The sequence below is a fragment of the Tachysurus fulvidraco genome, chromosome 2 (assembly GCF_022655615.1).
Source record: "Tachysurus fulvidraco isolate hzauxx_2018 chromosome 2, HZAU_PFXX_2.0, whole genome shotgun sequence".
NCBI lineage: Eukaryota > Metazoa > Chordata > Actinopteri > Siluriformes > Bagridae > Tachysurus > Tachysurus fulvidraco.
Window position 1 is genome coordinate 11771019 of NC_062519.1, and position 25610 is coordinate 11796628.

Sequence of the window (25610 nt, forward strand, 5' to 3'; positions counted from 1 at the left end):
TGACATTATGCCTGAAAAGGGATTTGATTTGGATATTTTTTATCATATGTTAATTAAAAAAAAATTATAATATGACATATTTGGTCTTTGTGATCACATTGTTGAGACTCAAGATGGCATACACAACCATCATTTTAGCTTAATTTCACTGGTTGTCTGTGCCTCAGGGCTGCCAACTTTTGAGTTCAGCTTAGAGTGAGATATTTGGGGTGGGGCTTTGGTTATGGGGAGTGGCTTATGGAGGGGCGGGGCTTGGTGTGGAAAAAAATACAAACACAAAATCCTTCCATTAGCAGAAGTGTACTAAGTATATATTGATTGTCAAAGTATTTGGTATCTGTACAGAACTTCTTGGGAGATTTACATTACATTTTCACAAACATTTTACAGAAATAGGATTAACATGTGATTAACATGTTCACAGATTAACATGTGCTCTATTGTGAGTGCTGGTGGCTGATTTTGCAGCCTTAATCATTGATTGGGATGTCGTTGACTTGACATTCTGTTCTTAGAAAACAATAATTAACATTAACTACTAGGCATGTACTGATATTTGTCATCTGGAAATGCATTTGTACTGTTTTTTATGATAAAGTTATGTAAAATAACTGCTCAGTGCTGCAAAACAAACAACTCTTCTAATGCTAACTTAATTCTATATAAACTATATACAGTAACAGCATAGGCCTATTAGTTACTAGCCTAAACTGGACTTAAGTAAAGTTGGCCGCATATTCACAGATTCGATTTTCCTCAGTCAATAACTCCAGAGCTAAAAGCTCTTTTTACACAAATAACACCTCTTTTCTATTGTAGTAATGTAGAGAGGCAGCTACAACCCAATTTTCCTCAAAATCAGCTTTCCTCCTTGGTGGACAAAATACACAAGTCTCTATGTGCGAACACCTAAGAGACAGATTCCAAGGGAGTCCAAGAGGGAATTCTCTGGACTTAATGATAAATACATGTCTGACCTTTGGAACGAACCAAAAAACCTAGAAAATCACATTCATGACGATTTATGGTAATTTTATTTCTTTGCCTACATTGACATTGATGCATTAAGAGGAGGGGGTCCCCTCTACCAAGATGGCGGCTCTATTGACGCATTCATTCCAATGTACTGCTGTACCCAAGGCGACATCTAGTGTATATCTATGTAGCTTACACTACAGAAACATCAGATTAAACTATAAGCAAATAAGTGTGAATGTTTCATTCAGACTCAGGATGAGGATTCGTTTGCTGAGACATTGACACACTTAGACTTGTTAGAACAGAAAAAATATATGTGCTGCTGCTTTCAGTCCTTCATTGGAATCATCCCCTCTTATGTAACCATGGTGTATGGGAGCAGTTTATAAATTCCTTGTCATCACAACTGGCCTCTTTCACCAATAGCATTTTGGCCATTTTGAAACAGCCTGCCACTGTGTCAATGGATCTCCAACTTCCTGACAGACAGACCGCAAGCCATACGGGTGGGCAAACACACCTCATCCACCCTCACCCTCAGCAATGGAGCTCCCCAGGGTTGTGTTCTGAGACCCCTGCTGTACTCACTATACACATATGACTGTGTGGCCATTTCCAACTACACTAACATTATCAAGTTTGCTGATCACTGCATGTCGTACTCTGTATGTATGTGTATGTGACAAATAAAAATTTGATTTGATTTGATATGTTTCAGGGAAGCATAATTATTGCATTATTTGATTATCCATACAGTGTATAGGACTTTATTAGTTTTTGCATTCATTTCTTTGTGATCAGGTGGAATAAACATACAGGTGCATGTCAATAAATTAGAATGTCTTCGAAAAGTTTAAAAATTTATTTCAGTAATTCAACTCAAGTAGTGAAACTAATTGTGATGATTTTGGCTCACATTTAACAAAAACCCACAAATTCACTATCTCAAAAAATTAGAATACTTCATAAGACTAATAAAAAAAACATTTGGGGAATTGTTGGCCTTCTGGAAATTATGTTAATTTACTGTATATGTACTCAATACTTTTTCTTTAATTACTGCCTCAATTCAGCATGGCATGGAGGTGATCTGTCTGTGGCACTGCTCAGGTGGTATGGAAGCCCAGTTTCTTTGACAGTGGAGTTCAGATCATCTGAATTTTTTGGTGTCTTGTTTCTCATTTTCCTCTTGGCAATACCCCATAGATTCTCTATGGGGTTCAGGTCTGGTGAATTTGCTGGCCAGTCAAGCACACCAACATCTGGTCATTTAATAACCAACTTTTGGTGCTGTTGGCAGTGTGGGCAGGTGCCAAATCCTGCTGGAAACTGAAATCAGCATCTTTAAAAATGCTGTTCAGCAGAAGGAAGACTGAAGTACTCTAAAATTTCTTGGTAAATGGGAGCAGTGTCTTTGGTTTTCAAAAAACAAAGTGGTCCAACACCAGCTGACATTGCATCCCAAATCATCACAGACTATGGAAACTTAACACTGGACTTCACGCAACTTGTGCTATGAGCTTCTTCCTCCAGACTCTAGGACCTTGGTTTCCAAATGAAATTCAAAACTATCTGTCATCTAAAAAGAATACTTTGGACCACTTTGCAACAGTCCAGTTCTTCTTCTCCTTAGCCCAGCTAAAATGCCTGAGGTTTTCTGTGGTTCAGGAGTGGCTTAATGAGAGGAATATGACTGTAGCCAAATTTCTTGACACATGTCTGTGTGGTAGCTCTTGATGCCTTGACCACAGCCTCAGTCTTTGTGAAGTTAATCCAAATTCTTGAATCAATTTTGCTTGACAAGCCTCTCAGTGCTGCGGTTCTTTAGGCGGTTGTGCATCTTTTTCTTCCACACTTTTTCCTTCTACTCAACTTTCTGTTAACATGCTTGGATACAGCACTCTGTGAACAGCCAGCTTCTTTGCCAATGAATGTTTGTGCCTTACCCTCCTTGTGAAGGGTGTCAATGATCGTCTTCTGGACAAATTTCAGATCAGCAGTCAGAAAATATGATGAAACATGTCACTAAACAGTTTTAAGAATGACTTCCCTTGTGGAACTAAACTCGATGGAATTTAGCCAGTTTGTTGAAAAAAGCTTGGTTTCTTGTGGTAACTTGGAAGGTTTGTCGAAGAGCCTTGCTTAATCTGTAGCTCAGTGATGCTCAGATTAGATTTATCAGAACCTAAGCCAAGAAACATGAATATTTGTAAAATTATCTATTTGAACCAGAGTCTCTAAGAAAAAGAATAATTCCTCAGAAAGGCCAATTACAGAACACCAACAAACATTCAAAAACATTTAAAAAAATGTAACAAGCAGTGTTATTTCAATATTATAGCACCCTCAAATGTAGTATTGTGAGTGATTAGTTAAACATCTTTTAGTACAATATTTTTAGAAATTCAAAACAACAAGGTGTTCATTCATAGTGGCTGGCCACCTAATAACAATAATAACAACAACAAAATTAATAATAATAATAATAATGATAATAATGATGATGATGATGATGATGAGAAGAAGAAGAAGAAGAAGTTATTGTTATTAAAAATAAACAATAAAGAAACCTTCGGTTAGCTAGATTTGGCTGTGGATTCAATGAAAATACTTGGATCTATGGTCATGCTTCATTGTTATTAATGTCCATATGAATAATGATTTCAGTTATGAGCTTCTGCATCATTTCTGATCGCATTTTGCTCATTTCCAGAACGGCTTCATGATTGGTGGACTCTGAGTTTTCATAGGTATTCACCACTTTATTGGTTATAAGGGAGAGGCCAAACACACGCAAGCCACAATGGCTGGCCACAAGGACTTCAGGGGCTGTGCTCATGCCTGTAAGACAAGAACATAAAGATTGTAAGATTATAATATTTTCTGAATCGTTGACTAACATACAGTGCAAATAATACCACTCTCATAAGAAATGAGAAATAAGAAATTGGTACTAATTGTAACAAACATTGTACTGCACTAAGGTGATAATAATATTAGCCCTTTAGTCCTTTGGGTTTTTTAGTTATGTTTATACTTTAGTGCTTCATTTAGTACTTTTATCAAAGGCTGTGCAGTATACAAAAGTAATACATTTTTTAAAAATATTAAAGCCAAATAAGCAAACATATGACATCTCTTTCATAGACAATTTTACTTATATTAATAATTAAGAAATGTAATAGACAAGACTTATTTAAACTTTTAACATTTACTATTAAAAGAAGCTCACCCACGGCATCCACTCCCAGTTTGTGCAGAAGCGTCGCTTCTGCTATGCTCTCAAAGTTAGGCCCACCCACCATACCATACACCCCCTCATGGACAAATTGGGTGACGCCCATCTTCTTACAGATGTCAAATGCCAGCTTTCGCAAATCTTTATCATAAACTCCAGACATAGGTGGGAAACGAGGTCCAAACCTAAGGAGTAACCATGCATAGTTAAGAGGTGGAACATAAGTTAGAGTAGTTACTTTGAATATGTGAGGGTTTCAGCTAGACATTTCTTGCAGCTACCATTTGTGAATATTGCAATGTTGCATGAATGGGTTAGTCTAATTTAGGTCCACCAAGCTTATCAATTTATTCTTAAACATCACAGTCGTTAAAGTCAGATCAGTCTTGACTCACTTGTCATCATTAGGGCCAGTGAGTGGGTTTAAACCAGCAAGTCCAGGGAAGTTAACGTGATCTTTAATAATCATGATATCACCACAGTGATAACTTTCTGCTATGGACCCTGCAGCATTTGTGACAATCAGGGTCTCCACACCCAATAGCTTGAACACCCTCACTGGGAAAGTGACCTGTTATGGAGATGCAGAACAACAGGCCAACCATCATACTTTGAATTTCACACAGTTCAGTTTTATAGCATACAGAACTGTGTAAACCAGGAGTATCTTATTTAGTTTATGAGCCACATAAATAGTCATTTAAAAATTAATAAGTCTTCTTAAATATGTTCATTAACAAATTAGTATTTATATAAAAGATGCAAATTAGAACAAGTTGTGATTGCATAAGTATTAACCCTTCTGCAGTCAGCCAGATTAACCACAAAGCTGGTTATTTGGGGAAATGCTTCCTAAGGAAGAAATTAAAAGATATTTTCTTTCATTTGCACCCATAAGTAGACAGGTTTATTTAACCCTTTTTCTTCCTAATGGAAAAACAGAGATTAGTTTTCTTCCATTCTTTCAATTCAGCTGGCCCAGCTAATGGCTTTTGTTTAGAACACAGATTCTATATTCATTATGTAAGAAACATTGAAACCTTTTCCCTCCAGTTCTGGCAACAGGTCATAGGTTTGCCCCCACTGGTGTAAATTGTTTTGTAATTATAATTATAATGGTTTTAATTGTGGTAGAAAATAACTGTGATATTAAGAGAAACTTGTCTCACCTTACACAGTGAGTGTCCCTCATACATGTGGAATCGTCCCTGCATACAAACACATGTCTTCCCTTTGAGTTCGCCAAACACCAGCTTCCCAACATGTCCCTGCACTGTATACACACACAGTAAATATTTACATACTTACTTTATTTTTCATAATCACATCCACAGTAGAGTGCAGATTTCTGAGATGACTTAAAATGATGTAAAAATTATTCTATTTTTCATTCTTTTGAACTGTATTTTCTATTTACTATATTCAAAAGATTTACAATACTGACTACAACATCAATGAAAAGTAGAATCTTTTAGTTTTTTTTTTTAGTATTTAAGGTGCTCCTTGAATGCTTGTGAACCCTATTGACCTATTTATATTTCAGTCAGGACCAGTTTGTCAAATGAGAATTTATTAGATGATATGCATACAGTTAGTGTTGGCGGTATGGTTCTGCTCTAGGCAAAAATCCACGCACCTGTCTGTGCGCATGCATGAACAGAGCAGGCAGCGCAGCAAATAGAAAATAGAATAGACCCTTGTATAACAGCAGAAGCATTGATCATGCATAGCATTAAATATGCGCACTTACATGTTTTGGAAAACAAACAAACAAACAAACAAACAAATAAATAAATAAATAGAGAGAGAGAGAGAGGGAGAAATAAAAAATATGTGAAGATTTATAACGTAAACAGGTACAATGAACAACGGGTTCCAGGTAGGTGGAGTCGGGGTTGGAGGAGGGAGTTTAAGTCACAGCAGCAGCAATGTGCTAGAAAGCGGCTCAATGAATGTGAATTTAAAGGGTCGGATAATATGGATGTTGTAACCGGATTGGTGTGTGTTGTGAAAAGCTGATTAACAGCTTGACGATGTGGCCTGCCTGATCTAACGAGATGCTTGATTTCTGCATAAATATGACCTAAAAAATCACAAGTCTTAAAGGTGGACAAAGTGATCCTTATCAAACAAATAAGCCAAAAATATTATACTTTATAAATATTTATTAAGTAAAATTATCCAATATTAAAATTATCCATGTAGTTGCAACAGAACACATGCATGAGTAGGAGATTAGATTTATTTTTAAATAAAAAGTCCAAGAATATTAGAGATGCATTTATAAAAATATATTTAGTTAATTCTTATTTATAAAGCATGCTTTACAATATACATTGTTGCAAAGCAGCTTTAAATTAGTATATATATTCAGGATAAAAAAATTATAAATTTAAAAGTTTTATTTATCTCTAATGAGCTAAACTAGAACGGTACATTTCCTGAAGAAAATGTGAATGGTGCTTGCATGTGGCAAGTTCCCCTCATCGAGCTGAGTGTTTTGATATATGACATGTCTATGTTGTGCTAACTTTTTGATTTCGCTTATTTTGGGGGCGGGGCTACATGTGACGTCAGTTCCCATCATCGGGCTGGGGGCCTATACTTTTGGAATCATTGGATTGATAGTGTGGAGTTGATAGTTACATGTATTGAGATTCTCCTTACATCTATAGTCAATAGGAGGACACAAAAGAGAAGCCAAAAAACAAAACAAAACAAAAAAAATAACACTTTGTTATACCAGGGGTCGATTTCGAAGGTGAAAGTATGCAGCCCAAGTAACATTATTTACATGAGAGGTAAAAGAAATGGTACTATCAAAGATGACACCAAGACTCTTAACCTGAGATGAGGGAGCTATAAGAGATTCATCAATGGAAATAAGAAAATTTGAAAATTTGTTAAGCACAGTTTTTGCGCCTATACTGAGAAATTCTGTTTTATTACTATTTAGTTTAAGAAAGTTAGCTGAAAACCATGACTTTATGTCAATGAGACAGAAAAATAAAGTCAGAAAGATGGAGGGAGTTTGGAATGTGGTTTTGTGGAAAGGTAGAGCTGGGTGTCATCAGCATAGCAATGAAACTTAACCTGATGTTTATGAAAAATATATCCAAAAGGTAAAAGGTAAGTAATAAATAACAAAGGGGCCAGGACAGAGCCCTGGGGTACATCAAAGGTAAAGGAAACTACAGAAGAGGTGAGTGATTTTAGTTGAACAAACTGTGTGCAATCAGAGAGATATGAATGAAACAATTTCAAAGGCATGTTGGTGATGCCAATAGTGGAAAGCCTGTCTAAAAGAATATCGTGGTAAATTGTATCAAAAGCTGCACTCAGATCAAGGAGAAGGAGGATGGATAGTAAACCATAAACAGCTGCTATAAGCAAATTATTTGTGACTTTTAATAGAGCTGTTTCAGTGCTATGAAATGGGCGAAAACAAGATTGGAATTGTTCATATAGATTATTGCCAGACAAATGGATATGAAGTTGAGCAGCAACAACTTTTTCCAAAATTTTTGAAAAAAAAGGAAGATTAGAAATAGGACAAAAATTATTAAGGTTGTTGGTGTCCAAACCTGGTTTCTTTAGAATTGGAGTTACAGCAGCTGTTTTGAAAAGAGAAGGAACAAATCCAGTGGTAAGGGAAGAATAAATAATATCCATAATAAAAGGGGACAGAGAGGAAACAGTAGCCTTAACAAGGACAGTTGGTAAAGGATCAAGAACACAAGTTGAAGATTTAGATTGATTAATAAGTTTTAAGATATCATCAATTGAGGGCAGAATAAACTCAGACAAACATGGTAAAGTATAGGTGGTTATACCAGGGGTCAGTGCAAAATGAATGGGTGGTTATCCCAGGGGCCAGGCTTCTTTGTCTGTGCTTTTCTGTCTCATACCATCGTCAGTGGAGGAGTGCTTAAGTGTGGGTGCCCGGGGCCTGCTGGAGCGCAGGGACAGGCGGCAGATTTGGCCGGGCTCCTAGCACCTAAGGCTGGCTGCTTTTGTGTGTGTGTGTTTGTGTGTGTGTGTGTGTGTGTGTTTGTGTGTGTGTTTGTGTGTGAGAGAGAGAGAGAGATTAGAGGAATTTTAGGAATTTCCCATTCAAGTCTATGGGACTTTTTTGGCTGCTTTGTCATTCGCTGTGCGAACATCCTTGGTTGGATCGCTTATAAAAGTCATAGCACACCTCTCCTCAATGAGACGGTCGATTCCTCATTCATGGGTCTAGGACAAAAGCTGCGGGACAAGTTACGTGCCAAAGTTTTGTCCTAGAACAGTACATTTCCTGAAGAAAATGTGAATGGTGCTTGCACGTGGCAACTTTTCCTCAACGTGTTGAGTGTTTGATATATGACATGTCCATGTTGTGCTAACTTTTTAATTTCGCTTATTTTGGGGGCGGGGCTACACGTGACGTCACGTGACGTGACCAAAACATGCGTGAGGCACTTCCCCTCATCATTCTGAGTGTTTGATAAATGACATGTCCATGTTGCACTAACTTTTTGATTTCGCTTATTTTGGGGGCGGGGCTACACGTGACGTCACGTAACGTCACCAAAACACGCGTGAGGCACTTCCCATCATCGTGCTGAGTGTTTTGATATATGACATGTCAATGTTGCGCTAACTTTTTTATCTCGATTATTTGGGGGCGGGGCTACACGTGACGTCACGTGACGTGACCAAAACACGCGTGAGGCAGTTCCCCTCATTGGGCTGAGTCTTTTGATATATGACACGTCCATGTTGTGCAAAATTTATCATTTTGTTTATTTCGGGGGCGGGGCTACACGTGATGTCACATGAATACCGGGTGGGGGCCAATACTTGTGGAATCATTGGATTGATAGTGTGGAGTTGATAGTTACCTGTATTGAGAGTGTGCATTACATCTACAGAGAGAACAAAATAATTTTAAGAATTCCCCATTCAAGTCTGTAGGAAAAAAAAACCCATTTGAGCTTCCGTACTGGGAATTCTGATCGCTTATAAAAGTCATAGCACACACATATATATAATAATAATACAATAAAACCGCAAAGACTTCTTCATGTTCCTGAATAGAGTAGGGGATAGCAATTCGTTTAGCATGCAAGAGATTTGGGGTTCGAATCCACCCTTGGACAGTATTTTTTCTAACACTTTATAATAAAGGTTCATTAGTTGACATTAGTTACCACATTACTTAACATGAACTAATAATGAACTGCACTTCTACAGCATTTATTCATTTTGTTCATGTTAATTTCAACATTTACTAATACATTATTAACACCGTGTTAACATTACTTAATATACTGTGAACTAACATGAACAAAGAATAAACTTTATTTTAACAAAGATTACTAAATACAACTAAAGAAAATGTGAATGTGCTTGCACGTGACGTTAGTTCCCTTCATCGTGCTAAGTGTTTTGATATATGACATGTCCATGTTGTGCTAAATTTTTGATTTCGCTTATTTTGGGGGCGGGGCTACACGTGACGTCAGTTCCCCTCATCGTGCTGAGCGTTCTATGTTGTGTAACTGAGATATGGCTTCTTTATATTGCAATATGGTTCATAAGGTGCACTACATTGTTGCTAGGGTATGGCTGCACAGTTACTATGGTTATATTTGCAGACTAGTTTCTCACCTGCAACAAAAGAGCACACCTGAAAATCCATTTATCTTTTCCTGAAACAAGCGCCATGAAGATCTTGAACTAAAGCATCAATCAGTGATTTTACTGGGAAAAAATATAATCACGTTACAATAAGGATCATTAGTTCAAATGTAATGTATTAACTAACATTTACTAACCATGAGTAATAAATTATTGTATTTAGTAATCATTGTTAAAATAAAGTTTATTCTTTGTTCATGTTCACAGTATATTAAGTAATGTTAACACGGTAAACGTTGAAATTAACATGAACAAAATGAATAAATGCTGTAGAAGTGCAGTTCATTATTAGTTCATGTTAAGTAATGTGGTAACTAATGTCAACTAATGAACCTTTATTATAAAGTTTTAGAAAAAAAAAAAACTGTGCAAGGGTGGATTTGAACCCCGAATGTCTGCATGCTAAACGGATTCGCTATCCACTAGACCATCCAGGAAGACGAGAACGCCGTCGCGGTTTTATGTATCAATTCACTAATGTGAAGAATGGCGCATCTAACAATACCCAAGCTTTATTATATTACAGTCATTCTTATCATTTTTTGTGAAATACGTGTCATATGTTTAAAAAAATAATTATGTAATGTGAGGAGACAAAGAAAAAATGCGCTTAATTTTAATTAATGGGTGGCTCTTAAAAGAGCCGTTGCTGTTCTTAAAAGGACATTAGTTTAAAGTGAAATAAAAATTATAAAAACTACACTGATAGTTGAAAACAACAAAAAGTTATACAAATGGCAGAAACAACAACATATGTTACCGCCGTGCTGTCCAAGGCACGCGACCACTGGAATATGTAAGCCTTTTAATCCAAAACGCGCTTCTGACCGAAATGTGTAAACAACAATCTTGCGTCCTTTGCTTACGTCCTTCGTCCACTTACGTCCTTTGTTTTTGGCTCTCAATTTATTTTCCAAAACAAATGCTTGTAAAAAATCCCCAAGAGTCTAAGGAACTGCAATATGTAAGCCTTTTAATCCAAAACGCTTTAATCCAAAACGCGTTTCTGACCGAAAAATGTACTTCCGTCCTTGATCTTTTTCTTCCAACGTTGTCTGATCTGACAGATTCACTGGTGTCTGCTGCCCTATTCAAGTCTATGGGGAAAAAACACCCCTTTGAACTTCCATACTGGGAGTTCTGGAATTCTGATCGCTTACAAAATAGATAGCACACCTCTCCTCAATGAGCCGGTCGATTTGACACCTCATTTATGGGTCTAGGACAAAAGCTGCAGGACAAGTTAAGCGCCGAAAAAGTGTCCGGAATAATAATAATAGTAATAATAATAATAATAATAATAATAATAATAATAATAATAAGCATGCAAGAGAATAAGAATGTGCTTTGCAAGCACATTAATAAAAATAATAATAATAATAATAATAATAATAATAATAATAATAATAATAATAATAATAATAATCAGAAGAAGAAGAAGAAGAAGAAGAACAACTAGATTTGTAAAGTTCGTCGCGACAAACGTTGATGTTGGCTTTGACGGTGCAAGTATTCGCAAAGGCCGGTGCATTTTGGAGGCGAGTGGACAGAAAGATTGTGAAAGCTACTGGACCGCTAGGGTGCCAATACTTTTGGAGGTGAGCGGACATGAGCATGTGACGTGAACATAATACCCGTGGGGCAGTTCCCCTCATTGTGCTGAGTGTTTTGATATGTCACATGTCCATGTTGTGCAAATTTTTAATTTTCACGAGACGTGATGTCACGTGACGTCACGTGACGTGACCAGAACACCTGTGGGGCAGTTCCCCTTAATGTGCTGAGTGTTTTGATATGTCACATGTCCATGTTGTGCAAATTTTTGATTTCGCTTGTTTTGGGGGCGTGGCTACACGTGAAGTCACATGACGTGACCAGAATACCCGCGGGGCAGTTCCCCTCAATGTGCAGAGTGTTTTCATATGTCACATGTCCATGTTGTGCAAATTTTTGATTTCGCTTGTTTTGGGGGCGGGGCTACACGTGACGTCACGTGACGTGACCAGAATACCCGTGGGGCAGTTCCCCTCATTGTGCTGAGTGTTTTGATATGTCACATGTCCACGTTGTGCAAATTTTTTATTTCGCTTGTTTTGGGGGCGGGGCTACACGTGACCTCACATGACGTCACATGACGTGACCAGAATACCCGTGGGGCAGTTCCCCTCAATGTGCTGAGTGTTTTGATATGTCACATGTCCATGTTGTGCAAATTTTTGATTTCGCTTGTTTTTGGGGCGGGGCTACATGTGACATCATGTGACGTCACGTGACGTGACCAGAATACCCGTGGGGCAGTTCCCCTCATTGTGCTGAGTGTTTTGATATGTCAAATGTCCATGTTGTGCAAATTTTTGATTTCGCTTGTTTTGGGGGCGGGTTACACGTGACGTCATGTGGTCTCGAGTGACGTCACCTGAATACCCGGCGACGTGCCAATACATTTGGCAAAAAGTGGCTACTGAGGGTTTGGACATTTCATGTCAATACTGCAGTCATTATGGGATTCTACTTATTATTATACTGCGTGGATCACAGAGAGAGAAGCCGTGCCTGAGCTCTGCGCACGCTGTGTGTGTGAGAGCTTAGAGGAATTTTCGGAATTCCCGATTCAAGTCTATGGGATGTTCGATCGTCGACTACCGGAAAACCGAAAATTCCGTTGGAAGTCTGAAATAAAAACTTCATCCGGTGTAAGGTCCTAAAGAACCTGTCCGAGTTCGGTGTAAATCGCTCGAAAACTTGCCGAGTTATAAACCTCAAAAGTTTATAATGGAAGTCTATGGGAGAAAAGGCCACTTTGAGCTTCCATACTGGGAATGCCGGAATTCCGATCTCTTAGAAAAATAGAAGCAACAAACTTCAGACCAGGGTCTACGACATATCCGAATTTGGTGCATGTGGCTCGAACGCCCTAGGCCGCATTTTTTTAATAAATTTTTGTCTAATAATAATAATAATAATAATAATAATAATAATAATAATAATAATAATAACTAGATTTGTAAAGTTCGTTGCGACAAACTTTGATGTTGGCTTTGACGGTGCAAGAATTCGCAAAGGCCGGTGCATTTTGGAGGCAAGTGGACAGAAGGATTGTGAAAGCTACTGGACCGCTAGAGTGCCAATACTTTTGTAGGTGAGCAGACATGAGCATGTGACATGATCCGAATACCCGTGGGGCAGTTCCCCTCATTGTGCTGAGTGTTTTGATATGTCACATGTCCACGTTGTGCAAATTTTTTATTTCGCTTGTTTTGGGGGCGGGGCTACACGTGACCTCACATGACGTCACATGACGTGACCAGAATACCCGTGGGGCAGTTCCCCTCAATGTGCTGAGTGTTTTGATATGTCACATGTCCATGTTGTGCAAATTTTTGATTTCGCTTGTTTTTGGGGCGGGGCTACATGTGACATCATGTGACGTCACGTGACGTGACCAGAATACCCGTGGGGCAGTTCCCCTCATTGTGCTGAGTGTTTTGATATGTCAAATGTCCATGTTGTGCAAATTTTTGATTTCGCTTGTTTTGGGGGCGGGTTACACGTGACGTCATGTGGTCTCGAGTGACGTCACCTGAATACCCGGCGACGTGCCAATACATTTGGCAAAAAGTGGCTACTGAGGGTTTGGACATTTCATGTCAATACTGCAGTCATTATGGGATTCTACTTATTATTATACTGCGTGGATCACAGAGAGAGAAGCCGTGCCTGAGCTCTGCGCACGCTGTGTGTGTGAGAGCTTAGAGGAATTTTCGGAATTCCCGATTCAAGTCTATGGGATGTTCGATCGTCGACTACCGGAAAACCGAAAATTCCGTTGGAAGTCTGAAATAAAAACTTCATCCGGTGTAAGGTCCTAAAGAACCTGTCCGAGTTCGGTGTAAATCGCTCGAAAACTTGCCGAGTTATAAACCTCAAAAGTTTATAATGGAAGTCTATGGGAGAAAAGGCCACTTTGAGCTTCCATACTGGGAATGCCGGAATTCCGATCTCTTAGAAAAATAGAAGCAACAAACTTCAGACCAGGGTCTACGACATATCCGAATTTGGTGCATGTGGCTCGAACGCCCTAGGCCGCATTTTTTTAATAAATTTTTGTCTAATAATAATAATAATAATAATAATAATAATAATAATAATAATAATAATAATAACTAGATTTGTAAAGTTCGTTGCGACAAACTTTGATGTTGGCTTTGACGGTGCAAGAATTCGCAAAGGCCGGTGCATTTTGGAGGCAAGTGGACAGAAGGATTGTGAAAGCTACTGGACCGCTAGAGTGCCAATACTTTTGTAGGTGAGCAGACATGAGCATGTGACATGATCCGAATACCCGTGAGGTATTTCCCCTCATTGTGCTGAGTGTTTTGATATGTCACATGTCCATGTTGTGCAAATTTTTGATTTCGCTTGTTTTGGGGGCGGGGCTACACGTGACGTCCCGTGACGTGACCAGAATACCCATGGGGCAGTTCCCCTCATTGTGCTGAGTGTTTTGATATGTCACATGTGTATGTTGTGGAAATTTTTGATTTCGCTTGTTTTGGGGGCGGGGCTACACGTGACGTCCCGTGACGTGACCAGAATACCCATGGGGCAGTTCCCCTCATTGTGCTGAGTGTTTTGATATATCACATGTCCATGCTGTGTAAATTTTTAATTTTGCTTGTTTTTGGGGCGGGGCTACATGTGACATTACATGATGTCATGTGACGTGACCATAATACCCGTGGGGCAGTTCCCCTCATTGTGCTGAATTTTTTGATATATCACATGTCCATGCTGTGCAAATTTTTAATTTTGCTTGTTTTTGGGGCGGGGCTATATGTGACATCACGTGACGTCATGTGACATGACCATAATACCCGTGGGGCAGTTCCCCTCACTGTGCTGAGTGTTTTGATATGTCACATGTCCATGTTGTGCAAATTTTTGATTTTCACTTAACCTCATGTGACCTCACGTGACGTCACTTGACGTCACGTGACGTGATAATAATACCCGTGGGGCAGTTCCCCTCATTGTGCTGAGTGTTTTCATATGTCACATGTCCATGTTGTGCAAATTTTTGATTTCGCTTGTTTTGGGGGCGTGGCTACACGCGGCATCACATGACGTGACCATAATACTTGTGGGGCAGTTCCCCTCATTGTGCTGAGTGTTTTGATATGTGTTTTGAGTGTCATGTCCATGCTGTGCAAATTTTTAATTTTGCTTGTTTTTGGGGCGGGGCTATATGTGACATCACGTGACGTCATGTGACATGACCATAATACCCGTGGGGCAGTTCCCCTCACTGTGCTGAGTGTTTTGATATGTCACATGTCCATGTTGTGCAAATTTTTGATTTTCACTTAACCTCATGTGACCTCACGTGACGTCACTTGACGTCACGTGACGTGACCATAATACCCGTGGGGCAGTTCCCCTCATTGTGCTGAGTGTTTTCATATGTCACATGTCCATGTTGTGCAAATTTTTGATTTTGCTTGTTTTGGGGGCGTGGCTACACGCGGCATCACATGACGTGACCATAATACTTGTGGGGCAGTTCCCCTCATTGTGCTGAGTGTTTTGATATGTCACATGTCCATGTTCTGCAATTTTTTTATTTTTCTTGTTTTGGGGGCGGGGCTACACGTGACGTCACGTGACGTGACTAGAATACCCGTGGGACAGTTCCCCTCAATGTGCTGAGTGTTTTGATATGTCACATGTCCATGTTGTGCAAATTTTTGATTTCGCTGGTTTTAGGGGCGGGACTATACGTGATGTCACGTGACGTGACTATAATACCCGTGGGGCACTTTCCCTCATTGTGCTGAGTGTTTTGATATGTCACATGTCCATGTTGTGCATGTTTTTGATTTCGCTTGTTTTGGGGGCGGGGCTACACGTGACGTCACGTGACGTGACCAGAATACCCATGAGGCAGTTCCCCTCATTGGGCTGAGTGTTTTGATATGTCACATGTCCATCTTGTGTAAATTTTTGATTTCGCTTGTTTTGGGGGCGGGGCTACACGTGACGTCACGTGACGTGACCAGAATACCCTTGGGGCAGTTCCCCTCATTGTGCTGAGTGTTTTGATATGTCACATGTCCATGTTCTGCAAATTTTTTATTTCACTTGTTTTAGGGGCGGGGCTACACGTGACGTCACGTGACGTGACCAGAATACCCATGGGGCAGTTCCCCTCATTGGGCTGAGTGTTTTGATATGTCACATGTCCATGTTGTGTAAATTTTTGATTTCGCTTTTTTTGGGGGCGGTGCTACACATGACGTCATGTGTTGTCGAGTGACGTCACCTGAATACCCAGTGGGGTGCCAATACTTTTGGCAAAAAGTGGCTACTGAGGGTTTGGACATTTCATATCAATACTGCAGTCATTATGGGATTCTACTTATTATACTGCATAGAACAGTACATGCAATTCTTAATGTTGGATGTATTGTGTGTGTGAGAGCTTAGAGAACTTTTCCGGAATTCCCCATTCAAGTCTATAGGATGTTCGATCGTCGGCTACGGGAAAACCGAAAATTCCGTCGGAACTCCGAAATAAAAACTTCGTCCGAAGTAAGGTCCTAAACAACCTGTCTGAGTACGGTGTAAATCGCTCGAAAACTTGCCAAGTTACAAACCTCAAAAGTTTATGATGGAAGTCTATGGGAACAAAGGCCAATTTGAGCTTCCGTACCGGGAATGCCAGAATTCCGATCTCTTAGAAAAATAGAAGCAACAAACTTCAGACAAGGGTCTACGACATATCCGAATTTGGTGCATGTGGCTCGAACGCTCTGGGCCGCATTTTTTAAAATAAATTTTTGTCTAAGAAGAATAATAACTAGATTTGTAAAGTTCGTCGCGACAAACTTTGATGTTGGCTTTGACGGTGCAAGTATTCGCAAAGGCCGGTGCATTTTGGAGGCGAATGGACAGAAAGATTGTGAAAGCTACTGGACCGCTAGGGTGCCAATACTTTTGGAGGTGATCGGCCATGAGCATGTGACGTGATCTGAATACCCGTGGGGCAGTTCCCTTCATTGTGCTGAGTGTTTTGATATGTCACATGTCCATGTTGTGCAAATGTTTTATTTTGCTTCTTTTGTGGGCGGGGCTACACGTGATGTCCCGTGACGTGACGTGACCAGAATACCCGTGGGGCAGTTCCCCTCATTGTGCTGAGTGTTTTGATATGTCACATGTCCATGTAGTGCAAATTTTTAATTTAGCTTGTTTTGGGGGCGGGGCGACACGTGACGTCACGTGACTTGGCCAGAATACCAGTGGGGCAGTTCTCCTCATAGTGCTGAGTGTTTTGATATGTCACATGTCCATGTTGTGCAAATTTTTGTTTTCGCTTGTTTTGGGGGCGGGGCTACACGTGAATTCACGTGACGTCACGTGACGTCACGTGAATTCACGTGACGTCACGTGACATGACCAGAATACCCGTTGGGCAGTTCCCCTTATTGTGCTGAGTGTTTTGATATGTCACATGTCCATGTTGTGCAAATTTTTGATTTTGCTTGTTTTGGGGGCGGGGCTACACGTGACCTCACGTGACGTCACGTGACGTGACCAGAATACCCGTTGGGCAGTTTCCTTCATTGTGCTGAGTGTTTTGATATGTCACATGTCCATGTTGTGCAAATTTTTGATTTCGGTTGTTTGGGGGCGGGGCTACACGTTACGTGACGTGACGTGACCATAATACTCGTGGAGCAGTTCCCCTCAATGTGCTGAGTGTTTTGATATGTTACATGTCCATGTTGTGCAAATTTTTGATTTCGCTTGTTTTAGGGGCGGGGCTACACGTGACCTGACGTGACGTCACGTGACGTGACCAGAATACCCGTGGGGCAGTTCCCCTTAGTGTGCTGAGTCTTTTGAAATGTCACATGTCCATGTTGTGCAAATTTTTAATTTTGCTTGTTTTTGGGGCGGGGCTACATGTGACATCACGTGACGTCACGTGACGTGACCATAATACCCGTGGGGCAGTTCCCTTCATTGTGCTGAGTGTTTTGATATGTCACATGTCCATGTTGTGCAAATTTTTGATTTTGGTTGTTTTGGGGGCGGGGCTACACGTGACGTCACGTGACGTGACCAGAATACCCGTCGGGCAGTTCCCCTCATTGTGCTGAGTGTTTTGATATGTCACATGTCCATGTTGTAAAAATTTTTGATTTCGCTTGTTTTGGGGGCGGGGCTACACGTGACGTCACGTGGTGTCGAGTGACGTCACCAGAATATCTGATGGGGTGCCAATACTTTTGGCAAAAAGTGGCTACTGAGGGTTTGGACATTTCATGTCAATACTGCAGTCATTATGGGATTCTACTTATTGTTATACTGCGTGGATCACAGAGAGAGAAGCCGTGCCTGAGCTCTGCGCACGCTGTGTGTGTGAGAGCTTAGAGGAATTTTCGGAATTCCCCATTCAAGTCTATGGGATGTTCGATCGTCGACTATCGGAAAACCGAAAATTCCATCGGAAGTCCGAAATAAAAACTTCGTCCGGAGTAAGGTCCCAAAGAACCTGTCCGAGTTTCGTGTAAATCGCTCAAAAACTTGCCGAGTTATAAACCTCAAAAGTTTATAATGGAAGTCGATGTGAAAAAAGGCCACTTTGAGCTTCCGTACTGGGAATGCCGGAATTCCGATCTCTTAGAAAAATAGAAGCAACAAACTACAGACCAGGGTCTACAACATATCCAAATTTGGTGCACGTGGCTCGAACGCCCTAGGCCGCATTTTTTTTTAATTTTTGTCTAATAATAATAATAATAATAATAATAATAATAATAATAATAATAATAATAAGCTTATAACAGAAATCAGAATGTTGGCTTCTACAAAGCCAACATAATAATAATAACTAGATTTGCAAAGTTCGTCTCGACAAACTTTGATGTTGGCTTTGACGGTGCAAGAATTCGCAAAGGCCAGTGCATTTTGGAGGCAAGTTGACAGAAGGATTGTGAAAGCTACTGAACCGATAGAGTGCCAATACTTTTGGAGAAGAACAGACATGAGCATTTGACGTGATCCGAATACCCGTGAGGTATTTCCCCTCATTGTGCTGAGTGTTTTGATATGTCACATGTCCATGTTGTGCAAATTTTTGATTTCGCTTGTTTTGGGGGCGGGGCTACACGTAACGTCATGTGACATGACCAGAATACCCATGGGGCAGTTTCCCTCATTGTGCTGAGTGTTTTGATATGTCACATGTCCATGTTGTGCAAATTTTTAATTTTGCTTATTTTTGGGGCGGGGTTACATGTGACATCACGTGACGTCCTGTGACGTGACCAGAATACCCGTGGGGCAGTTCCCCTCATTGTGCTGAGTGTTTTGATACGTCGCATGTCCATCTTGTGCAAATTTTTAATTTTGCTTGTTTTTGGGGCGGGGCTACATGTGACGTCACGTGACGTCACGTGACATGACCATAATACCCGTGGGGCAGTTCCCCTCATTGTGCTGAGTGTTTTGATATGTCACATGTCCATGTTGTGCAAATTTTTAATTTTCACGTGACCTCACGTAACGTCACGTGACCTCACGTGATGTGACCAGAATACCTGTGGGGCAGTTCCCCTCATTGTGCTGAGTGTTTTGATATGTCACATGTCCATAATGTGCAAATTTTTGATTTTGCTTGTTTTGGGGGCGGGGCTACACGTGACGTCACGTGACGTGACCAGAATACCCATGGGGCAGTTCCCCTCATTGGGCTGAGTGTTTTGATATGTCACATGTCCATGTTGTGTAAATTTTTGATTTCGCTTGTTTTGGGGGCGGGGCTACACGTGACGTCATGTGGTGTCGAGTGATGTCACCTGAAAACCGAGGTGCCAATACTTTTGGCAAAAAGTGGCTACTGAGGGTTTGGACATTTCATGTCAATACTGCAGTCATTATGGGATTCTACTTATTATACTGCATAGAACAGTACATGCAATTCTTAATGTTGGATGTATTGTGTGTGTGAGAGCTTAGAGGACTTTTCGGAATTCCCTATTCAAGCCTATGGGATGTTCGATCGTCGACTACGGGAAAACCGAAAATTCCGTCGGAACTCTGAAATAAAAACTTCGTCCGGAGTAAGGTCCTAAAGAACCTGTCCGAGTTCCTTGTAAATCGCTCGAAAACTTGCCGAGTTACAAACCTCAAAAGTTTATAATGGAAGTCTATGGGAAAAAAGGCCACTTTGAGCTTCCTTACCGGGAATGCCGGAATTCCGATCGCTTAGAAAAATAGAAGCAACAAACTTCAGACCAGGGTCTACGACATATCCGAATTTGGAGCATGTGGTTCGAACGCGCTGGGCCGCATTTTTTTAAAATAAATTTTTGTCTAATAATAATATTAATAATATTTTTAATAATAATAATAATAATAAGCTTATAACGGAAATCAGAATGTTGGCTTCTACAAAGCCAACATAATAATAATAATAATAATAATAATAATAATAATAATAATAATAATAATAATAAGCTTATAACGGAAATCAGAATGTTGGCTTCTACAAAGCCAACATAATAATAATAAGCTTTTAACGGAAATCAGAATGTTGGCTTCTACAAAGCCAACATAATAATAATAAGCTTTTAACGGAAATCAGAATGTTGGCTTCTACAAAGCCAACATAACTAGATTTGTAAAGTTCGTCAAGACAAACTTTGATGTTGGCTTTGACGGTGCAAGTATTCGAAAAGGCCCGTGCAATTTGGAGGCGAGTGGACAGAAAGATTGTGAAAGCTACTGGACGACTAGGGTGCTAATACTTTTGGAGGTGAGTGGACATGAGCATCTTTTGATATGTCACATGTCCATGTTGTGCAAATTTTTTTAATTTTGCTTGTTTTTGGGGCGGGGCTACATGTGACGTCACGTGACTTCACGTGACGTGACCATAATAGCCGTTCAGCAGTTCCCCTCATTGTGCTGAGTGTTTTGATATGTCACATGTCCATGTTGTGCAAATTTTTAATTTTGCTTGTTTTTGGGGCGGGGCTACATGTGACGTCACATGCTCATGTCCACTCACCTCCAAAAGTATTGGCACCCTAGTGGTCCAGTAGCTTTCACAATCTTTCTGTCCACTCGCCTCCAAATTGCACGGGCCTTTTCGAATACTTGCACCGTCAAAGCCAACATCAAAGTTTGTTGCGACGAACTTTACAAATCTAGTTACCCATAATACCCGTGGGGCAGTTCCCCTCATTGTGCTGAGTGTTTTGATATGTCACATGTCCATGTTGTGCAAATTTTAAATTTCGCTTGTGTTTGGGGCGGGGCTAAATGTGACGTCACGTGACTTCACGTGACGTGACCATAATACCTGTGGGGCAGTTCCCCCCTTTGTGCTGAGTGTTTTGATATGTCACATGTCCATGTTGTGCAAATTTTTAATTTTGCTTGTTTTTGGGGCGGGGCTACATGTGACATCAAGTGACGTGACCAGAAAACCCGTGGGGCAGTTCCCCTCATTGTGCTGAGTGTTTTGATATGTCACATGTCCATGTTGTGCAAATTTTTAATTTTGCTTGTTTTTGGGGCGGGGCTACATGTGACATCAAGTGACGTCACGTGACATGACCAGAATACCCCTGGGGCAGTTCCCCTCATTGTGCTGAGTGTTTTGATATGTCACATGTCCATGCAAATTTTTTATTTCGCTTGTTTTGGGGGCGGGGCTACACGTGACGTCATGTGGTGTCGAGTGACGTCACCTGAATACCCGGTGGGGTGCCAATACTTTTGGCAAAAAGTGGCTACTGAGGGTTTGGACATTTCATGTCAATACTGCAGTCATTATGGGATTCTACTTATTATACTGCATAGAACAGTACATGTAATTCTTAATGTTGGATGTATTGTGTGTGTGAGAGCTTAGCGGACTTTTCGGAATTCCCTATTCAAGTCTATGGGAAGTTCGAGCGTCGACTACAGGAAAACCGAAAGTTTATAAAAATAAAAACTTTGTCCGCAGTAAGGTCCTAAAGAACCTCTCCGAGTTCGGTGTAAATCGCTCAAAAACTTGCCGAGTTATGAACCTCAAAAGTTTATAATGGAAGTCTATGGGAAAAAAGGCCACTTTCAGCTTCCGTACCGGGAATGCCGGAATTCCGATCGCTTATAAAAATAGAAGCAACAAACTTCAGACCAAGGTCTACGACATATCCGAATTTGGTGCATGTGGCTCGAACGCTCTAGGCCGCATTTTTTAAAATAAATTTTTGTCTAATAATAATAACAATAATAAGCTTATAACGGAAATCAGAATGTTGGCTTCTCCAAAGCCAACATAATAATAATAAGTATACAAGAGAATAAGAATGTGCTTTAGCAAGCATTAATAATAATAATAACTATGCAGAATAACAATGACAATAATGATGCTTTGCAAGCAGCATTAATAATAATAATAATAATAATAATAATAATAATAATAATAATAATAATAATAATAATAAGTATGCAGAATAACAATAATGATGCTTTGCAAGCACCCTTAATAATAATAAGTATGCAGAATAACAATAATGATGCTTTGCAAGCACCATTAATAAGTATGCAAGAGAATAAGAATGTACTTTAGCAAGCACATTAATAATAAGTGTGCAAGAGAATAAGAATGTTGCTTTAGCAAGCACCAATAATAATAATAATAATAATAATAATAATAATAATAATAATAATAATAATAATAATAATAATAAGTATGCAGAATAACAATAATGATGCTTTGTAAGCACCATCAACAACAGTGTTATTTGTGACAATTGCTTTAGGCTATATACATCTAGTAAATTCCAAACGTAATTCAAAATGTATTTTAAAAAAAATAATAATACTCAGCGCTGCCTTACAGTCACATTGTCTACAACGGGAGCACAGGAGGAGATGGCGCGACTACATGTGATACAGAATGGCATGAAATACCTTTTTATTAGAGAACGAAAACGAAAAATTTTCCTTAATGTACATATATCATAAAAAGTCTGCAAATACAGTCATGAAGCGCTACTCATCATCGGTCCTAACTATTACGGTGTTCATTACAAAACCATCATGAAGAAGCATGTGTTCACTATAACATTTTCGTCTTAAATTTTCGCCAACAAATTAATTCTGTGATTTTGTCAAGGTGTTAATGATCAGTCTATTTGCTAGAAACATATAAATCCTCCGGTGACCCGGTTTATATAAAAAAACTATAAGTAATCCTCACTTTGTCTCTAAGACCTTTTTGTAAATGAAATAATTCTATTGGGATCTATCATCTCACCCTATATGTCTGATATATTATATCCATCCCTGAGTGCCATAATATCTGTCGTTTTGAATGGTATACTTAAGCATATTAATATGGGTAGCCGATACATCAGGTTCCCCTACACTGTGTGAGAACAGGCTGAAATTAAAATGCAATTTGCAGCAATGTCTGGTTTCCCAAATGTAATCGGTGCAATTGACACAAATGTTGCTAAAAGGGCACCATCTGAAAATGAATTTGCTTATGTTAATAGAAAGCATGTGCATTCTATTAATGTGCAAATCATATGTGACTCCAACATGACCCTCACAAACATTGTGGCATGCTGGCTTGGTTCAACACATGATTCCTTTACACATAGCAGTGTAGGGAACAGACTAAATGCAGGCGCAGTACGTGATGGCTGGCTTCTTGGTGAGTTTAACAATATTAAAAAGTAGAAACTGTAGTAATTTTGTTTTTAATATAATTATAACAATGTTGCTTTTAATATAATTATAACCTGCAGGCGACAGTGGCGCTGACACTGAGACGCTGGCTCCTCACCCCATTTTTAAACCCGCAGAGCGCATTATAATGAGGTCCACTCTCGTGCCCGTGCAGTTGTGGAGCGTGTAATGGGCGTGTAAAAATTCGCGTGTACAGGGCGGGATATGAGGCTGGTTCACGTACGCACATCTGCGGGAACATTGCTTACAGGTGTGCGTACGCACAGTTTTATAAATGAGACCCCAGGACATTTATTCTCGTCATAAAATGAAGTATGTCTGATGTAAGTTATTGATCACTTGTCACATTTTGATATCCAAACCTTACCTGTGCTTTGGGGGAAGCCAGGAATATCAGAGTATTTGAAGCAGTCCTGGCACTGGAGAGATTCAGCTAGCATGCTCAGTCCAGATCCACAGATGATGGCCACTTTAGGTCTATACTGTGTTTGGGAAATTAGCCAATCCACTGTCTTCTGATAGTCTTTGTGACTGTGAAGAGATATTAGTAATTTCCCTGTTACTTTTGGTGGTTTGATTTCATAATTATCTTTCATCATACATTACTGCTGTACAATTAGTCTATGTGATGATAAATTTAAGGGAAATCACTGGTAATTGTGGTGATTTAAAATTTCTGAACACACAAATATATTTTTTATATTATATAAATATAAAATTATGTATCTCATAAATAGACACAGCTAATACACAGTTTTAAATGTTAACAAATACTAAATGTATTCCATTAATGGTTAAGTCATGAACAAAATTCTTTTACATTATAACTTATTGAACACTGGACTTCATCTAAATATTAGACTATATAAAATATTATATTTAGTTTAATTTCTGAATTGGGGAGGCAAATTGAAATCTGCAACCTCAAATATGTCAATTAAGCTGTAGTTCATGTTATCATTGTGTTTTTTTATTCTACTTATTGATGTTATGAACATTGTTTAATATTGATCTTAAACATTTGGCTTATTTGGTTTATTATTCATTCATTCATTCATTCATTCATTCATTCATTCATTCATTTTCTACCGCTTATCCGAACTACCTCGGGTCACGGGGAGCCTGTGCCTATCTGAGGTGTCATTGGGCATGAAGGTAGGATACACCCTTTACGGAGTGCCAACCCATCGCAGGGCACACACTCTCATTCATTCACACACTCGCTACGGACAATTTTCCAGAGATGCCAATCAACCTACCATGCATGTCTTTGGACCGGGGGAGGAAACCGGAGTACCCAGAGGAAACCCCCAAGGCACAGGGAGAACAAACTCCACACACACAAGGCGGAGGTGGGAATCGAACACCCAACCCTGGAGGTGTGAGGCAAACGTGCTAACCACTAAGCCACCGTGCCCTCCTTGGTTTACTATTAAAACCACCAATTAATGCTGGTTACTTTTTTACTAATTTGAATATGAAAATGTATTTATTAGTTTCTAGTAGTCAAAGTAATAACAAGCCTCTTTAAAAAAACTTATTTCATGAAATTATGCTTTTATATTTTAAGACTAGATATAAATACTTTAAAAACTTTAATATACATGAATAGAATTAAAGACTATCCATGTTACTGTTTAAAAATTAAAAATAGCATGCTTACCTGATTTGATCTTTACAGTGCATGTTGTTGTCTCTGAGGAAGGGTAGTGTGGCTTGAAGGTAAAACAATGTGCTTGAGGTGTGGAGTGTGTAAATAAGACAACAGATTTCAGACTATTTAAGTAAAGCCAAAACCAGAACTTTCTTAGCAACCTCAACCTTCTGATTGGCTTACAACTCAGTGTTGTCATCAACCATGCCAAATCAACTGAGAGATAAACTGGGAGACTGCATGCCCAATGCAAATTGAAAATACAATGACACAACTGTGGAGAATAAGTTAATATATTGC

The 25610-nt window shown here is 39.5% G+C and overlaps 1 protein-coding gene across 1 annotated transcript; it reads right to left on the reverse strand.

Annotated features, from left to right (window-relative positions):
• Window positions 1–1976: 1976 nt before the first annotated feature.
• Window positions 1977–25407, reverse strand: pnp4a (purine nucleoside phosphorylase 4a). The gene is made up of 6 exons (XM_047810068.1): window positions 25320–25407; window positions 24024–24187; window positions 5386–5489; window positions 4612–4787; window positions 4211–4401; window positions 1977–3819 (listed from the first exon to the last, which is right to left on the reverse strand). The coding sequence occupies exons 1-6, from the start codon at window positions 25340–25342 to the stop codon at window positions 3602–3604; spliced, it is 876 nt and encodes a 291-aa protein (XP_047666024.1). The 5' UTR covers window positions 25343–25407; the 3' UTR covers window positions 1977–3601.
• Window positions 25408–25610: the final 203 nt, after the last annotated feature.